The following is an 18252-nucleotide window of genomic DNA, read 5'->3' on the forward strand; positions in this document are numbered from 1 at the left end:
ATGGATCATCGTTTCAACAATAAAATTTATTGCTTGGCTTCAGCTTCCCTGTGAGCCAGATTCCAAACCAAACAATGCTGAAATGCCTCGGTAGGACAGTAACCACACATTAAATCACAAACTGACCTTTTTTCTCCCCATGTTGACAGAAAAAAAAAACAAACAAGACCCACACAGATCTTGTGATACCGGTAAATAAACCACTGCTACACCATCAGAGCTGCAGTGTGAAAACCTAGTTGGATGATGAAACAAAATCACCACTTTGCATAGGTTAACCCTCACACTCACCTCCAAAGCACCACAGCACGGACACGAGACTGCTACACAGAAACACTTCCTCGGTTTACGCTCAGGTTTATTAATATCAAGAATAGAGTTTTGTCACCTTTGGCACACCAAACAGAACAATATCAAACACACAATACAATGTGTCATTATAAAGGGATAAATGATTTATTTGTTAAATCAGGTCTTTGTTTCATATGTTCAACAAGAGTGGTACACTGTGCTGTGTGGAGGTCCTGATCTGTGGGAGACACATTTCAGCACCGTCCTGTGTTTGAGTGGAAAAGTAGAAAATATCACACACCAGCACAAGAATCCAAAGAAACCTCACGCAAAAACACTGAAGTCGTCGTGTTTTCAGTAGTTTGTCTTGTATCCAGTTATCTTGACTAAAAGGTTTTCCATGAGGAGCAAGTCAGGGCACTAAACGTTAATAACACTTGTTAAACAACGTTAAAAAGGTTTTCTAGCTCTGTGCCAAATGCCACTTTAATGCTTAAACTGCAACAAGGGCACACAAAAAGTTAGGATTAGGCAAATACAATTTACAATTAATGCAGGATTCCTCAATCCTAGCTCCACAAGGCTGTGTGGAAAAGATCTGCTTCACCGCTCTGTTCGTTCTGCATGTGAAGAGCAGAGCTCTTTTGTTTTGCTTTTTTAATTAAAGGTATTTCAAAGAAGGAGAGGCTCTTTCTTAGCGTTCAGACACGGTGAGGTGCTGCATCTTCTTGGCGGCATCTTCTGACACCATCTTAGATGTTTTCTCAGGACTGGGAACTGGACTGGGACCAGGACTGGGATTAGGAGTGTTCAGTGCACTGTTGGGATACTCCCTGTTGCCGAATATGATGCTACCCACTCGCACATTGGTGGAACCCACCTCAATCTTTATATGGAAGCAAAGAAAACAAAAACAACAGTTAAAAAGGAGGAAAATAGGATGTGCAGATTCAAATCAAATATCAGCAACAATGCTGAGGAGTCTCCAAGGACAAATGTTTGTGCAGACAGTCAGATTTTCATGATGACTCCACTGATCTTTTCTGCAGTGCCGGTACAATGTTGACATTTTTTTCAAAGTTCAACTTTTAGGAAATGCAATGTATGTGCTGATGTGGGGTTTGACACACATTCATGACCTACAGAGGATCATTGACTTTAATCAAAGTCAATCAAAAGAAATTTGATTTCAGAATTTGGACACAAAGTTTTTTTAAATTGCTGTTACCAGCTTCCATACAGGAGTGACACTCACCGCATGTTCAAAATCGGTGGACATACCCATACTCAGCTCTACATCCTCTGTAGGCAGCTTCAGACTGTCACACACCTCCTGTCTCCGACTCAGCAGCATCTGTGCAGGTGTATTGTTAGGATTACAGACTGACACTAATATTAATAGTGTTTTTCATTTTTCTTGGTGCACACAAAAATGACCACAGGTAAATGTAGCCGTTCTGTAATTGTTTCGTACCTGGAAGTCTGGGTTGGGCCCCAGAGTGAGGTCATAGCCGTAGCGCCCAATGGTCATGAGTCCTAAGAAGTGCAGGGCGGGACACTGTGTCACTATGTGCTTCACCGTGTTGACCGTGTCCTCTGGTGGCAAGCCATGTTTGCCTAAGACAAACATTTGACGCATTGTTCACGTAACAGCAGCAGTGTTGGTGATCAGATCGTCACACCCAAGAAGCACTCACTCTGTTCTCCGCTGGTGTTGACCTGAACCATGACCTTTAACCTCTGTGTGCTGGCTCCTCTGATGCGCTGCCACGAGCTGTTGACCCTGTCAGCCAGTTTTGCAGAGTCGATTGTCTCCACAAGGAAGAGATTCTGCACTCCTGCAAAAATGAGGATGAAAGGGCATCATGCTGTTGTATGTATTCACTTATTTATTTAGAAATAGCTTTAATTTGGTACAGTCATGGTAAAGAGAAAGTACACCCAACAAGCGTCATGGCCCTTCCCACACTGCTTCTCAAAGATCACTGCTGATTGTGTTCCCTTTGTTAACACACACACCCGAATGGTCCAAATGATCACACTGACAAAAGTCTGCCTTTATAGACGCGCTTGTAACGATTAGAAGTACCTGACTGTTCTCTCTTTAATTACTATGGTAGCAGTAAGAGTGTACTTTTTTCAAACACTGTTTTGTTAAAACAGATAATGACAGTGTAATATGACGTGTTGTTGTTCATCTGAGGTTCTATCTACCCAATTTTCAGACCTGCTAACGACAAGATGTTTTTAGGGTTTTTTTTAGGTTTACATAAAACCTTAGAATAACCACAAAGCACTCTGAGAGAGCATTTCACAGGTCTGTGACCTCTACGAGAGAGCTGATGGTCACTCACCCAAAAGTTTGTTGACATTATTCTTCTGTAGATGGCCGATAAAATGCCACTTGATTTCTGGACACAATTCTAAAATCTGGATGAAGGGAAAAGAAACAAAGTCAAGGTCTGCGGTGGGGGAGGAGCAATCCAATCTTCTAAAATATGTGAACCTACCAGAGGATCTGAAGCTTTGTCAACAAGTTCATTAACCTAGGGAGAAATGAAGGGCAACGTCAATCATCTGTATTACTGTCCACCTTCATTCTCCTCACAGGTCATTCAGAGATGCTGGCAGTGTTGCACACTCACATAATTTTCCCCAAAGTTCCGCTGCCCTTGCTTGTAGGCCTCCACAACCATCTCTGGGGGTTTTGTCTTGCTGACAGCTACAAGGCGGGGTGGTACAGCTGGTAGTGTCTGAGGAAGGACAACAAAAGCTCATTTTTCATCCGTATCAGTGAGCATGAGCAGAGGAGCGTGTGATGCAGCATGCAAGCAGAGGTCTTTTGCAGAGGAGTGAGTCAACCCTGTCAGCATCATCCAAAACAACGATGCTTCCGGCTGCATCCACATCCTGCTACAGATCGTTCAGCTGCTCCTCATCATTTAGATAAACCAGCTCACAGCATGTTCCCACAGCTGTGACCTACATCAACCTTGATTCTATTTGAATGGAGTGGCACTTGTTGAAAAGGACATCTACACTCGTGGACGTTTCCCATAGAGCAATAGTCACACAATAATGGAATGAGTAACTGACAGACATCATCTGTACCCACTAACACGCAAACACAGCCAGAGTGCGTGTACCATGCTCCCCGCACGCACTGTCACGCATGGGGTGTTATGAAAGTGCTGCCGCAAGCCCGACTGTCTCCCATTCAAAGGTTGAAGTGTTTGGCAGCCTTACATAACGATTCGTGCTGCCGCAGCACGTTTTTCTCAGGGCCCCAAGAGAGGAGCGAAGGCAGAGGCGCTACCGAGAGGAGCATCCCGGCCTGCAGTTACCTTAGGCCGCCGGGCCGCCGCCTGGTTCACCCGTTCCACTACCGACTGCAAAGCCTTGGCAACTTCCTCCGACATCGCTACTTTCCACATTCCGTTAAAACTGCTATGACACAGAACGTAAAGAAACGCGTCCGCACTGACGACACTCGGCTTTCAAAATAAAAGTCTAGCTGAACGGGAAGTCAGTCGTCCGGAGTGCGCCCCCTGTCGACCCGCCGTCAGCATTTGCGCATTATGATTACAAATGCACACAGCACTCAAACACACCGGAACTGAAACCTGAGTGAGAATTGCATTAGGATAAGACAGGTTTAGTCATTTATTTGTGTAGTCTTTAGTAGTTCTCTTAAAGACAATGTTGGCTGCTTTTTTATGGGCTCAAAATGTGGTTCATAAACTTTTGTCTTAAAAAGATGTATGTTAAAAAAGATTGTGTGTGCGTAAAAGAATTGTATGTGTAAAGATTTGTGTGTGAGTTAAAAAGATTTGTATGTGTAAAAAAAAGATTGTATGTGTAAAAGATTTGGGTGCTGCATAAAAAGATTTGTATTGTAAAAAGATTTGGGGGCGTAAAAAATTTGGTGTGCGTAAAAAAAATTTGTATGTGTAAAGCTTTGGTGTGGATTAGAAAAAACGCAAGTTACAAGTTACGGATTTGCCCTATTCTTTCTACCTTCAATCTGAATTGGTCTGTTTCAATCACAAATGAATAAATCAATAGAAAACAGATGGGTTTGGTGTCGGAGGGCGCTTTTTTGAAACTGCAGTCCTGGAAGGGTGATCCGTTTGTTATCGATGAGATAGGTCCCACTTTTCAGTAGCTGTTCGAAAGGAAAGTTGTGGTTAATCAGTGGTTAGAAATAAAATATACTTTTAGGATTAGTTTAACACAAAGTCAGGGCTGACCCAGCACCTTGCTGTGAGCACAGTGCGCAGCATAAAGCCTTTTGCAGATCGGATGCAGGATTACGCTGCTAATGCAATGTAACTAAAGCAAGGATCAGATTTGTTACGCGGCTCGCTGGCTCTATGACGGTTTTTGCAGCACTCTCCCTGTACTAGATGCACCTGCTCCTTGTTCTTTTCCGATCTCTGACTTTTGGTCCTCTACAAGAGTTTGTTTTTTTGTAGTCTTCAAATGTTCAATAAAAATGATATGCTAATTCATACGAAGAAGCTTGTAATGGAACTGTCATTCCAAACACTGCCCGCCCCACCCGCGGTCGCAGCAGGCTGTGGAAGTCCCTGTATTAACACTCGACCTGTGACATAAAGCCAAACTGACTCCACAGACTGTTTTCCTTTCGTGTGTGAAGGAAAACGCTCGGGTTGCTGTTAAATGCATTTATTCCCTCAAAGACCTGCAGTTAAAAAAAAGCGCCCCTCGACAGCCAAACCCATCTGTTCTCTGATTGGATTGTTACATTTGTGATTGACATGACATTGACCAATCAGATGAAGGGAAGAAAAATAGGGTCAAAAATCCGTACTTGTAATTTGCAGGGTTTTTTTTTTCTAAGTCCACACACAAATCTTTTTTACACATACAAATCTTTTTTACAAGTACAAAATATTTATGACCACATTTTGAGCCCATACCTTTTTGTCCCATTCTCTGTCAACATGATCCCACACTGCTTCACTAATGTTGGCTGAGCTCTGGGGACACCAAACCATGACTGACTGATCAAATTTCACTCACTTCACATGGCCTGTTGCCACTGATTTTCAAGCCACTTCTAATGTCAAATCAGAATCCTTTAATAATCCCTAAGGAAATTATGTGAACACTCATACCTCAGCCTTTTCTGCCTGTTTGTCTTCCTTAAGGATGACTTGTTGACAGCCACTCTTCCACTCAGACCATTTCTGACGAGTCTTTGGTGAACAGTAGATGGGTCAGTAAAGGACCTGTGCCAGATCTCTGCTGGATTCTTCTTTTATTTCTTAAGGACATGACATTCAGATACTGTTTGGCTGCTGTAGCGCTTTAGGCCTGCCACTCCTTTAATCCTTCACTTGTTTGTTTTTCCCAAAAATTTTTAAGCACACACTTGACACAATCTTGGCTCAAATATTCAGTTAACAGCTCTTTGGGCATCACATCATTGGTGAACCCCCCACTCTTTTACATCTGTCAGGCTGCTATCTTTGTAGATTCTGAAGCAGCAGGAATAAATTACTTTTTTGTAAAAGGCAGTGACTAAGTGCATACCTAAATTCAACATGTATTTGGTTTTCTCCTTCTTTTGAAAATAGGCAGGTATAAATGAGCTCAGCAGCAGCCAATCTCCAAAGAAAAACTTTTAGCTTCCGAAGGCCCAGAGAATCACTTAAAATTTCTAAGAAGATCTGTCTCTTAGCGGGGAGAATATGAAGAAATAAGGGTGTTCCACAGTATTTTATATCGGTCCAGCTGGACTCTTATCATCATATTTAGTGTGCAGCTTCCTCTGCCTGTTGCTATAGTAACATGTTGACAGTAACAGAACAATAACTTGTTGTATTGTGGTAATGTGATATAAACTGAATGCAGAAAACCAATTACAAAGAAAACTGATTTATTCACAAGATCACACATTTCAAAAATCCAAACAAAAAGACTGTATCTATCATCTCACAATTCAAATACAAATGCAAAAAAAACCCCAACAAAAAAAAAAAAAAAAACAAAAAAAACCAAAATGTAGGGATCATTTTCTTCAGGTGCCTCCTCCGCTCTCATACTCTCTCCAAGGCCTCCAGCATGATGATGCTGTTTCCCCTGATGACCTGTGAGAAACAACACCACACAGAGTAAACACACTACCATCATGACAAATGTCCTAAAGGTTTTAAATAAAGCACTGAGCTTTCCAAATCTAAACAGAATTTAGTATCTTATTCATAGAAGGTAAAGCAAACAGCTTTTCTTGACATTTTAAAGCCTAAATTATACTGAACAGCTGAGCACTCATTCCTGTTGTTTGTAGTTCATTGCCTGGGGAGAATGTGTACTTAGTGTAAAGTAAATCATCCACAGACACAGAGTCCACACAGTCACAAAAAGCAGGCAGGCACAAACTGCCCTAACCATCTCATGATGAAATTTATAACAGTGGGACCCGAGTATACCCTAGCGGACTTGCTGACGGTATAATTCCTGCTTCAAACCGAGTTAGGATGGTTTTGAAATGAATGAAAATGATTTCCTGGAGCAAACAGCAGCAGATGCAGGTATAACTAATAATGTATGGTATGTGAACACAATTCCACAAGTGTGCTATCGTGCAGTCCACCAAACAGTCCCAACAGCATGTCACTGGATGTGGAAGACATATGTGTTGTTCAAATGCTCACAGGTTGACAAGTGGGCCAGAAACGGGGAGGGCGCGATTGTGGAGTTCGGCAGGAAAGGGTATGACACAAACATGAAAAGAAAAGTACAGACAGTGACTGCAGTGGACACTTTTCGTTGTTTTTGAACACACTGTTCACTTCACTTCACTCCCTCCAAGACATCTACAGGAAGCGGTGCCTGAGGAAAGCGGGGAGGATCATCAAGGACTCCAGTCACCCCAGCCATAAACTGTTCAGACTACTTCCATCAGGAAGGAGGTTCTGCAGCATCCGGTCCCGTACCAGCAGAATGAGAGACAGCTTCTTCCACCAGGCCATCAGACTGCTGAACACGTCATAGACACCTCACCTTCACTACTAGAACTTCAACATTATGCACTCCATACTGTACATTAATGCCACTGTTTTGCACATGTCTCAACGCTGTATATTTTTATATATTTTATTTATTGTTTACTCTATTTAATTTGTAAAATATGTGTATACACACACACACACACACGTAGAAAAATATTTAGTATACACATCCAGAAATGCATATACTATTATATATTGTACATATATTTATTAGTTTCAGATGTAGCCATTCTTGTATTTTGCTTGTTTACATTATTGTATTTTGCACAACTCTGTTGCTTGTGAAGCTCGCACACAAGAATTTCACTCACATGTACTGTACCAATGTACCTGCACATGTGATGTGACAATAAAAGTGATTTGATTTGATCAACTCGTTGTACTGAGAACTTTATACTTCTCCAAGGCTGGCTGATGGAACAACGACAGCACATGCAAGTGTGGCCCATGCACAGGTTGTAATACATATTTGTGATACTCCATCAACAACAAACACTCTCTGCAGGCAGTCTGTGATTGCGCAGGAACTGCGTTCATGCTACTCCCACTCAAGAATAAAACAAGCATAACAATCTGACGTTGTTCAGGTCATGGTTAATGTTATCGGGGACATGCTAAATGTCTGTGAAATAAGGGCCTAAAACTTGTTCCACCAGCTGAGCTAAAACCAAACCGTCAAGTACAACCAGGTTACAAAGGACGAAATACTAGTAGCACATGATATGCAACCAAAATGTATACAAATGACTCCACCAAGTCTCTTTGCACTCCATATGACAGGAAGAGCAAATGGTGGATGGAAATGACTAATATGATGGAAAAACAGGGCTTTAATCAGGTACAAAATATTTATTTTATTTTGTGATGATATCATGCAGATTTCAATTTGTACTGCTGCTGAAACAGAGTGTGCCAAAATGCAAAGGGTTCACGTGCAAATGAATATTGGCAATCCTGTTAATATACTACAGCTAAAGCTATCAAGAAAGATCGGGGTCTTAATGGGAGTGCTTTGCAGCATGTTCAGACCGTGGCAAATATGAAGTCTGACACCATTATAACCAGAACTCTCTCGTAAATAAGCAAGCTGTAGTTAAGAGGAGAGCAGACTGCTTGAAGATAACAATGCTGTGCTGTGCTTAAGCGCACAACTTTTCTTTGGTTGGATGCACAAACTAAAGAATGAACAGAAGGAATGGGTTAATGGCCTTTGGTGACAATACAGAAAATTAAGAAAGACAAAGGTACTGACCACCATGCCAATTGTGTTCTGCTGTCCTCCGGGGCCCATCTCCAGACAGTCATCCACCACCAGGTTCATAAAAGGGTCGAACCCCCGCAGGATGCCTTGCACATGTCTGCCTCCATTCAGCTTCACTGAAAGGAGAAAAAAATAAATCACTATGAGGAATTTTACAAACTGCTCAGTTCATTTATTTCTGAGACTGATCCATCTTTAAACTCAAAGTTTAGATTGTCCACATACTACCACGAATATTTACATACAGCAAAATAAGACATCCATATTTATGCTATCACATAACCTAACTTTTGAGTCCACATCTATGAAAGGTACTTGACTTACCCAGTGTGAGGAATGAACTTATTATTCCGAGGGTTACAACAAGCTTATTTTCCAACTTTTAAGACCATAAAGACATCTCACAATTATAGTATAGTGTCAATGAAAGACAGTAGGGGTTATAAGATCTGTGCAAGTTATACAATATATCAACATTTGTCCTAACCATCGCATTTCTAGCAGTACTTCCCAGCAACACAACACGCTGCGCGTATTAAAATAAATTCCCCCCCTCCCCATGTGTATTGCCTGCACTACATGTCTGCTCTTTGTTATGAGATCCTGAACAAACAGGGAGCAGAGGTAATCGAAGAAGGCTTTGTGAAGTGTACCAGATGAAAACGTAATTACTGAAATTATTCAATAACTTTACTTTGATATTTCATGCTGTTGCTCAAAAACAACGAAAGACAGGAACAGATTCACTTTTAACATTCCGGCTGCATTTGAATCTGTGCTTGGAGTCATACTCACATGAAAGCTTCTTGTCCATGAACCTGGAAAAGAAACCCATCAGCATCGGTTACATGGTCACAGTTTCTTCACAGGCATGTTAGCTAATGTTAGCTTGTGGCTATTACAAACAATGTACCAGATCTGCTATACAGGAAACAAGAAGCAGGTACAAAATAACCAGTGCGCGTTTATTTATCAAAGATCATTGACTTACTTCTTCAGCTCGGGTGGGTGTGCTTTACTCATTTTAGCTGTATTTTCTGGACGCCGAAGCACTCGTTCGCAATCTTTTCGTTTCACGAAACCGCGGAAGGAAAGCGTGCGCCGACAACCGGAACTTCATTGGTGAACTCTCATAGTGGACCTTCTGCGTTTTCCTCACAGCGCCGCCATGAGGACAGGAGGAGGGAGAGCCGGCCAGCTTTGAATGCATATACCGGTAGTAGTGGAAGAAATATTCGAATCATTTATTTAAATGCAATTATCACAGTATATCCCTCAAATCACCACCAGAAACAGCCTTTCCTGTTGATAAAAGGCAGGATAGATTCATACTTTGATGTTTAGGCAAAATTCTGACCCTGCCATCCAAATGTTGCAGCCTGGGATCAAAACTCATCAAACCAGGTAACATTTTTCTAACCCAGTAATGTCCACTTTTAGTGAGCCTGGTTGATTCATAGTGTCAGTTTCCTGTTCTTAGCTCACAGAAGTGCCACCCGTTCAGTTCTGATGGTGCTGCAGCACATCTGCTTCATTGTCCGTGTTGTGCATTCAGAGATGCTGTTCTGCATACCTTGGTTGTAACCAGTGGTAATTTGAATTATTGTTACTGTCTGGCCTGACGAAGCACTATGCCAAAGCATTTTCACCCAGAGAAATTTTGTTCACTTACTGGGTGTTTTCTCTTTTTTAGACCATTCTTTGTAAACCCCATTTATGGTTGGGTGAGGAAAATCCAGTGTATGTTCAGTTTTTTGGGGGGTGTTTTGCTATAAGACCAAGTGGGCCCAATGACAACCATTATTTGTTGACAAATACATTTAATAATTTGAGGAAAATCATATTAGTGTAACTATTGTTTTAATAATGAATCTAATGTACATTATTGCATTTTATAACATTGTTTTACTGTTCCTGCTTTAAGAGTAATGTGTAAGCTTCATGGCCATTAGTTGTTATACTGTTGACTATGTTCAGAATACAAATGGAAGAGCTTTTAGCTGCGACCTGTTATTTTAATAATGATTTATATTATCTGAACCTAGAAACTAGCTAAAATCATCAAAAATAAATGTATATATTTGAGTAGAAATGAAATAACTTTAAACCACTTTGAATAAAATCAAATTATGGTATAATTTTTGCAATTTGCCCTTGCTAATTTCAACTGTCATCCATTAATTACTATCAGTCTGCTGTATGGCTGTGGCATGCAGTCAGTTTGAAAATTCACAGAATTAGAACAGCAGAAATGATGCAAAGAAAACATCTGACAACTGTTAAATTTTATTTATGTCATCTGCAAAGAGCCATACACACCAACTTACAAAAGACCTCAGAAAAGTAGAAACTTCAAAACCTAGAAACGTATCTTCTACATGTTCACAGTCGCATTTTGAAAACAGTAGTTGAAAATACTTTAGAAAAAAAAAATCATGTTGATTTAAGTTTATTCACCAAAGCGCACTTATTGAGCATCGTAGACACACTGAAGGGCTGCCGTCAGTCCATCTGTTTGCATAGTTAGGAAATACGACCAGAGCTCATGCAAGCTAAAAAGCAGGGGCATTATGAAAGGCATTGTTTCGGGTAGAGTTATCCATGAAAGCCAAGTTTGCTCACTGTATAGATTACTGCGATCTCTCTTCCATGATAAAATATTAGGAAACAGCATGTAAACAAACAGTGTTACACATTACAATCTCATTCAGACCCTGGGGCTGCATTTTATCTCTCGAGCAAAGAAATGAACCTCCACCCAGTGCTCTAAGTAGTGCTGCTAACACTCACGTTCGGGACACAAGACTGACAACACGACAAGTTCAGACACCACAATTGATGAATAATTATTGCCAAATTTGTAAGAAAATACAGCAGAAAATATAACAAAAACTAGACAAGTGGCAAACAATTTGTCAGGCAGTGTTCTGGCCAGAATGTACCACAGTTGAGCAGATGGCCTCATTTCTCAAAAGAACAAAAAACAAAACCCTGAGGCAAAGATGAGCTTAGCTCCACTTTGAGCATGCGAGCAAATCCCAACCTGTTTTTGGAAAATGGGCTCGATTAGAAATGAACAGTTCAAACTCTAAGAGCTGGGAAGTTTATCCAAGGTCCAGGAACCTTTACACAACTGATGTTATTATTAACAGCCATTTTCAGCTGCTCCCTTCTCAAAAGGGATCGCCACAGTGGGTGACTCCACAAGTTTGACTGGCAGAGTTTTATGCTCTTTTTATGGCCTCCCTAATACAACCCCAAAGGGGCTTTGTGTATCTGGCTGGAATTAAACCAGCCCAGTTGCTGCCAAGTGGTGAGACCATCTTCCAGGATCATAAGCTACCATTCTTAATTAAAATAAAAAATAAAAGGAAAAGCAGACAATTTGTGGAAGTTTTTATACCACTCTGTGGTATAAAAGTGGATACACAGACAACAACTGGTCTGAAAGAGGGACTCCTGGGTTTAAAGGTTTGGATACTTTGAATGGATCAAACGAATCAAAATCAAACTGTTCTGGCTTCTACAGTTTTCAATGCATTATAGAGTGAAAATTTGCAGACAACAGTCCTTCACAGTGAAAATATTAGCTTTATGTTCAATTTCATATCATCAGTCTTGCTGTAATAAAGCTGAGGCTCATCTTAAAGGCTGCTGCTGCTAAACAACATAAACACATATTCTGTGTAATTCTTCTTTGTTGTATTTCACTACAATGCAACTTGTTAATGCATGGTTGCTCTGCAAGACGCATCTGAGAAGATGTCCTGTTCTCAGATGTACAAACACTGATTAAACCTCCCTTTAAAAGCTGCTGTGATGGATCTTAGACAAACTGATATCCACACTGTGCTTTTCAATGAGTCTTGCAGGAGAAAATAAAATTCATGGTAAAGGGCTAAATAAAAGCTTAATAAGACATTCTTTTTAACTGTTGATATGGTTTGGATAACAAAGCCCGAGTTTGGGGTACAAAAGCAATATATTCTGAATTCTCAATCAGTGAACTCGTGACTCAACAAGAATTTCACAGAGATTTCATCACTCCCCTCTGTCTAACCCTTCAAGGCAAAAAGGCGGGTTGCTGATGACATTCACACTGACACGTCAGGCTTTGTCGGCTTGATGCGTGTAGCCCTCTGTCAAGCTGTCCTCCTCCACCCTAACTCGAAGGTGCTCCTGACAGTGTTCTAGGAAAGAGTCAAGTGCAGAGAACCCCTGCTGGCAGGGCACGCAGTGGTACAGCCTCTGCCTCCTGGAGCCTGGCCATTTGCACGTGTCCATCTCGGTGGTGCACACACTGCACTGTCTCCTCTTCATGGAGGTTTGGTGGAGCTCCATGTGTTCCTTCAGCTGCTGCTGCAGAGAGAAAACCTCTGCACAGGAGGGACACGGGAAATCTCTCTCCACCTCCTCCTGAGCTTCAGGCACTTCTGTGCATCTCCCTGAAACACCTTTCTTGGTCAACTGTCGAATGACTTTCCTGGGTCTCCCTGGGCCAGCCCTGACTGTCTTAATCTCAGCGAGGCTGGTTTTGGCTTTATTTGGTCTGTTTTCTGATAGTTTGGATGAGTCTTTGGTGGTACATCCTACAGTCTTGCTTTTGTTTTTGATAGCCACCAAGCTCAAGGCTGTATGCTGTCTGTAGTGTGCCCTAAGCGATAAATGGTGGACAAAGACTTTTCCGCAGACCTGACAGGGATACGTGCCTGCTTTCCTCCGCTTGATGACGACTGGCCTCGGCTCTCTCCTGACATTCTTCTCTCTACTGTGCTTTTCTTTTCTGTGCATGTACAGTTTAGAGGTGCTCCTGAAAACCATGTCACAGGAGCGACAGCTCAGCAGCTTTTTTTGAGATTTTGAACTCTTGCTTGGCTCTTCATCCACCTTAGCACTCCTTCCTTTCCTCACCTCCCCATCGGTGGCACTTTGCTCCTCTGCATGGCTGGCCTGTTCATGGCGTTGCAGTGCAGCTTCTGAGCGGAAGACTCTTGAGCAGAGTTGACACGTGTTGATAGCTCGGCCACTGGGCCCTGGAGTATCTGAAGAATCAGAGCGAGTGGAATCCCCCTCAGAAACAGGTGAAGAGCCGTCAGGGAGTCTGCTGGCATCAGCTATATCGGACAGGGACGGCAGCTCATTGCAGCCGGCCTGTTGGTGCTGCAGCAGAGCCTGCTTCTGGCTGAAACCTCTCCCACACGGGGCACACGCATATGGGCTGTGGTCCATGTGATGAGGCTGGCGGTGAAGTGGCTTGTCCAGGGGGCTGCCAGGATCAGAAGTGTGAGTCACGCACGTAGAGCAGGGGGAACCAAATAGCGACATCCCATGACAAAGCTCGCAGCATGTGGACTCGCACTTGTGTAGCTGTAAGGATGACCTCAGGGAGAACTCCTGGCCACACGAGGGACACCGGTGAGGCTTGGGCAGTGTGTGTTCAGACTCCTGGTGTTGTAACAGATCTGTGGCATAAGGAAAGGCGTTACCACATTCTTGACACAGATAGGTGGGCTGCTGGGGCAGACGCTGCCTCTGGGTTTGTGTGTGCTGTTTTGTCTCTGCCCTAGCGATAAAGGTGGCAAGCCTTGACAGAGTGTCTGTGGCTGAGCTGGAGCGACCAAATGACTCCTGGGACCTTGTAGTACTCCAGCTGACTCCATCCATCCTCCTTCACCAAGCTTTCTCCTGGCTTTTATGGAGACACAAGAGGTTTTAGCAGCTACCCTTTAATTCACTCAGACACAAGATCTAAAAGGCTAAGGTACTGAGAAGTGTTTTGGTTGTAAGGTAAATGGCACCACGCCTGCAGTCAACAGCTAGCCAAGCTCTGTAGGATGAGGGGAAACGTGCCTTCTTTTTAACTTGTTCCTCTTTTTTTGTTGACATTCTGAATTACTGGTCGCTAAGTTTTATTCTTCTATTCTATTTGGACAACACAGACTGCGACGATAGGTATCAGTTTAGTGATAAGTCTGAGCCTCTACAACGGTAAACCTTACAACAACACAGCTGCGACCACGGGCTAGCTTTGTGTTTGCTAAGGTTAGCTCGCTGCTAGCCTCGCCAACACGTCAGAAATGCACACTTGCGCTTGTTAACTAGCTTACCTTGGCACTCAGACAGGAGCAGTGCAGCGGCTGTATTGACGAGTGAATAGATTCAGACAGTGCGTTGCATTATTAATGGGATTCTTTAACACAAACCACACTGGCATGACTGCTAAACTGAAAGCCAAGTTTTCTTAGCACTTCCGGCACGTCACTTACCCACTTTGCAGCTTGAGTTCTCAGGTATGCGCAGTAACTGTAGGTATGATGCTTCTCCTCTCTCTTATCTAGCCCATTTACAGTCTTGCTAGTTACAATTAAAAGGACTTTCAAACCAAAACAATTTACTAATTTTTTTAAAATTAATGCCAGCAGTTGCTGACCCCTAATTAACTATTAAAAAGACATAAAATCAAAAATGTTCTCTGCCCCTTTCAACAAGGGTGTTTCCAGATTCATATCGACCATGTTACAGATGGGAACTAGAACAAATGGTGCGATATGGCAGCCTCACTTCTGTCAGTCTGCCCCAGAGCAGCTGTGGCTACAACTGTAGCTTGCCTGCACCAGTGTGTGAATGTGAGAGTGAATGAATAGTGGAATTGTAAAGCGCTTTGAGGGTCTCGAAAAGCGCTGTACAAATGCAATGACTGACTGTTTGTGTGTTTTAGTCCTGTGATATACTGGCGACTCGTGGAGGATTACTCCACCTTTTGCCTGGTGACCCTTCCCCCTTTCCTGACTTGGAAAAAAAGAAGAAAATGAATGGCTGAAATAAATTATTGTCACACAGAAATACTCAAGAAAAATTTTAAAACTAGAGAAACAACCCAAGTAAGTATAAAATGCAGTTTTTAAATGATGATTTCATTTATTAAGGGAACAAAGCTATCCAAACTTAATTTAAAATAGTAATTACATGCGACCCCTGGCAGGAATAGCGACAATCAAGAACAGTGGCTCACATCGCTGTGGAAGAATTTTGTCCCACTCTTCTTTGCATAAGCATTTCAATTCAGCCACACACAAAGGTTTTTGAGCAGAAGCCGCCTGTTTAAAGTCACACCAAAGCATCTCAATCAGGTTTAAGTCTGGACTTTGATTAGGCCACTCAAAAAACTTTTTTTAGTCATTCACAGGTGAACTTGCTGGTGCATTTTGAATTTTTGTCTGAATTATTAAGTGTGCTTGAGCTTCAGGGCATGAACAGACGGTGAGAAATTCATTCTTTCGGGTAGAGAGCAGAATTCAGCAGACGACACCGTCGTGGTGGGCCTGATCTCTGATAACAACGAGACGGCCTACCTGAAGGAGATTAGGAATCTGGAGAACTGGTGCCAGAGGAACAACCTCCTTCTAAACGTCAGTAAGACAAAGGAGCTGATAGTGGACTTCAGCACTAAGCAGGAGAGGAACTACCAGACCCCCGTCATCAACGAGTGCCCAGTGGAGAGAGTGGACAGCTTCAAATACCTCGGAGTTCACATCACGCAGGACCTGTCATGGTCCTGTCACATCAACACCGTGGTGAAAAAGGCCCGACAGCGTCTCTACCACCTCAGACGCTTGAGAGACTTCCAACTGCCCTCCAAGGTGCTCAGGAACTTTTACTCGTGCACCATAGAGAGCATCCTGGCAGGAAACATCTTAACCTGGTTCGGGAACAGCACCATGCAGGACAGACGAGCTCTACAGAGGGTTGTGCGGTCAGCTGAGCGCACCATCCGCTCCGAGCTCCCTGACCTGCACTCAATCTACAGCAGGCGGTGCTGGACCAAGGCCAGGAAGATCGTGAAGGACCTCAGCCATCCCAACAACAGACTGTTCTCTCTGTTGAGGTCAGGAAAGCGATTCCGCTCCCTGAAGACCAACACAGAGAGACTGAGGAGGAGCTTCTTCCCGCAGGCGATACTGTCTCTCAATCACACCACCACACAGTACTGACCCACACATATGGTTCTTACACACACACTGGACTTTCTGGACTTTGGTTTTGCACAACACTGGTCACTATATTCTTCATTTCCGGTTAATACTTGTACAGCTGCTGTTACTGTGTATATATTTATTTATATTTAGATTTCTTCATACATTCTTATATAGTTCTATATTGTGTATTGTGTATTTTGTTGTACAGTTATTTTATTTTCAACTTTAATTTATATATTTATCTTTATCTTATTCTTCCCAGTTAAATTTACCCTTCATTCTAATTTGTGTTGTACAGTTATTTCATTTTTAACCTTAATTTATATTTTATTCCTTCCTAGTTAAATTTACCCTTTTTAATTTTTCATATTTATTTCCTTTCTTATTCATAGCCTTTTCCTTTTTTGTTTTCTTTAGGTCACGAGCAGTTGTCCAAGCATTTCACTACATATCGTACTGTGTATGACTGTGTACGTGACAAAAAAAAAAAATTGAATTTGAATTCATGGTTCCATCAATTACAGTTGAGTTGATGATGGCTGGGATGACGTTCTTCCTATGAAATGATGTAATATTTTTATGTCAAAGTGGTTTTTACTACATTCATATACAATTTTTTTGTTAAGTTTATATGAATGTGTGTGTGATTGGGTGAATGACCTGCTGTAGCAAAAACCACTTTGAATGCCCCCCCCCCCCCCCAAAAAAAAACAAACCAGGAAGACAGCAAATACTTTTTCACATCACTATATGTGCTTGTATAATTTTTCCTCACATAGATTTCATCATAAATGTGAAGCACGTTGGAATTGCGTGCTTTAAATGGTGCTATAAAATAATATATCAACCCAATCCATGTACACACATGTTGTTTGTTTAATATCATCAGAAAAGGTGAATATACAGCTGAGACTGTAATAATTTAACAAGTCTTCATTTAAGGCTGAAGCCAGCATTGACTAGTGAAGCACTCTGTAAAACAGGCTGTACTTGTACTGTTCCAATAAAGATTGGATTTGTTGTTGTAGCTGCATGGAAAAAAAATTTTTTGTTAGTCTTTAGTTATTAACATCACATTTTTTTAACAGAATGACCTTTAAATTAAAACAAACAAACAAACAAACAAACAAACACAAAACCCAGAATGGAGTCACAGTAATGACAATCATGCGGCTCACCTGAATGAATGAAAGTGACTTTAAGGCTACACGCATACTGTAAAACTCCAAAAAACATTCAAGGTGGTAGATGAAGATTGATTATGGAAATCTGATGACTGATAAATAGTGGACAAGACTGGTGTTCCTTCATAAATAAAGGAGAATCTATTTCACCATCATGTCTTCAGTAGCACTTCACTGAATAAAATGCCATTAAGTAGCTCAGAACTCCAGTTATAGTCGAAATGGATTAAGACTCATGAACAATGTTGCTCCATTCAGTCTGCTGTGATCTATGGTGATGACGGTGGCATCCATCTGCTGGGCGTCACAACTTTCCAACAGAGACTTTGGTCCAGAATGAATCAGGTTAAAGAGTGAAGCAGATGACCCAACTTAGATTGATTTTCTTTCTATTAGATGCACAAAGTATAAGAGTGTTGTCATACCTTTCAAACATATGTTGCACTATTATTATCACTGGCAATGAAGGTAGATGAGTTGTAACGCACACAATCATATTT

The 18252-nt window shown here is 41.8% G+C and overlaps 3 protein-coding genes across 4 annotated transcripts; all 3 read right to left on the reverse strand.

Annotated features, from left to right (window-relative positions):
- Positions 1–7: 7 nt before the first annotated feature.
- plpbp (pyridoxal phosphate binding protein) lies at positions 8–3822 on the reverse strand. Its single transcript, XM_026153597.1, has 8 exons — positions 3636–3822; positions 2937–3044; positions 2802–2837; positions 2646–2721; positions 1989–2129; positions 1766–1908; positions 1547–1645; positions 8–1177 (listed from the first exon to the last, which is right to left on the reverse strand). The coding sequence occupies exons 1-8, from the start codon at positions 3723–3725 to the stop codon at positions 986–988; spliced, it is 885 nt and encodes a 294-aa protein (XP_026009382.1). The 5' UTR covers positions 3726–3822; the 3' UTR covers positions 8–985.
- Positions 3823–6179: 2357 nt separating this feature from the next.
- On the reverse strand, positions 6180–9742 carry snrpg (small nuclear ribonucleoprotein polypeptide G). The gene is made up of 4 exons (XM_026155204.1): positions 9584–9742; positions 9388–9410; positions 8584–8708; positions 6180–6407 (listed from the first exon to the last, which is right to left on the reverse strand). Exons 1-4 carry the CDS (start codon positions 9613–9615, stop codon positions 6357–6359), a joined length of 231 nt encoding a protein of 76 aa, XP_026010989.1. The 5' UTR covers positions 9616–9742; the 3' UTR covers positions 6180–6356.
- Positions 9743–10858: 1116 nt separating this feature from the next.
- Positions 10859–15126, reverse strand: LOC113013874 (zinc finger protein 135). Of its 2 annotated transcripts, none has more exons than XM_026155085.1 (2): positions 14859–15126; positions 10859–14281 (listed from the first exon to the last, which is right to left on the reverse strand). In XM_026155085.1, exon 2 carries the CDS (start codon positions 14254–14256, stop codon positions 12700–12702), a length of 1557 nt encoding a protein of 518 aa, XP_026010870.1. In that variant the 5' UTR covers positions 14257–14281; positions 14859–15126; the 3' UTR covers positions 10859–12699. The 2 variants fall into 2 exon arrangements, with proteins under 2 accessions (XP_026010870.1, XP_026010871.1); XM_026155086.1 differs by lacking the exon at positions 14859–15126 and adding an exon at positions 14700–14848.
- Positions 15127–18252: the final 3126 nt, after the last annotated feature.

The sequence above is a fragment of the Astatotilapia calliptera genome, chromosome 20, assembly GCF_900246225.1.
Source record: "Astatotilapia calliptera chromosome 20, fAstCal1.2, whole genome shotgun sequence".
In the NCBI taxonomy this organism is placed as follows: Eukaryota; Metazoa; Chordata; class Actinopteri; order Cichliformes; family Cichlidae; genus Astatotilapia; species Astatotilapia calliptera.

Coding starts and splice junctions, on each gene's coding strand:
- plpbp (XM_026153597.1), bottom strand. CDS start 3,725: ATGTGGAAAGTAGCGATGTCGGAGGAAGTTGCCAAGGCTTTGCAGTCG. Junction 1,909..1,988: donor CAACACCAGCGGAGAACAGA/GTGAGTGCTTCT, acceptor TGTTTGTCTTAG/GCAAACATGGCTTGCCACCA. Junction 1,646..1,765: donor GGCCCAACCCAGACTTCCAG/GTACGAAACAAT, acceptor ACACCTGCACAG/ATGCTGCTGAGTCGGAGACA.
- snrpg (XM_026155204.1), bottom strand. CDS start 9,615: ATGAGTAAAGCACACCCACCCGAGCTGAAGAA. Junction 8,709..9,387: donor CATGGACAAGAAGCTTTCAT/GTGAGTATGACT, acceptor TTCTCCTTTCAG/TGAAGCTGAATGGAGGCAGA. Junction 6,408..8,583: donor AGAACACAATTGGCATGGTG/GTCAGTACCTTT, acceptor TGTTTCTCACAG/GTCATCAGGGGAAACAGCAT.
- LOC113013874 (XM_026155085.1), bottom strand. CDS start 14,256: ATGGATGGAGTCAGCTGGAGTACTACAAGGTCCCAGGAGTCATTTGGT.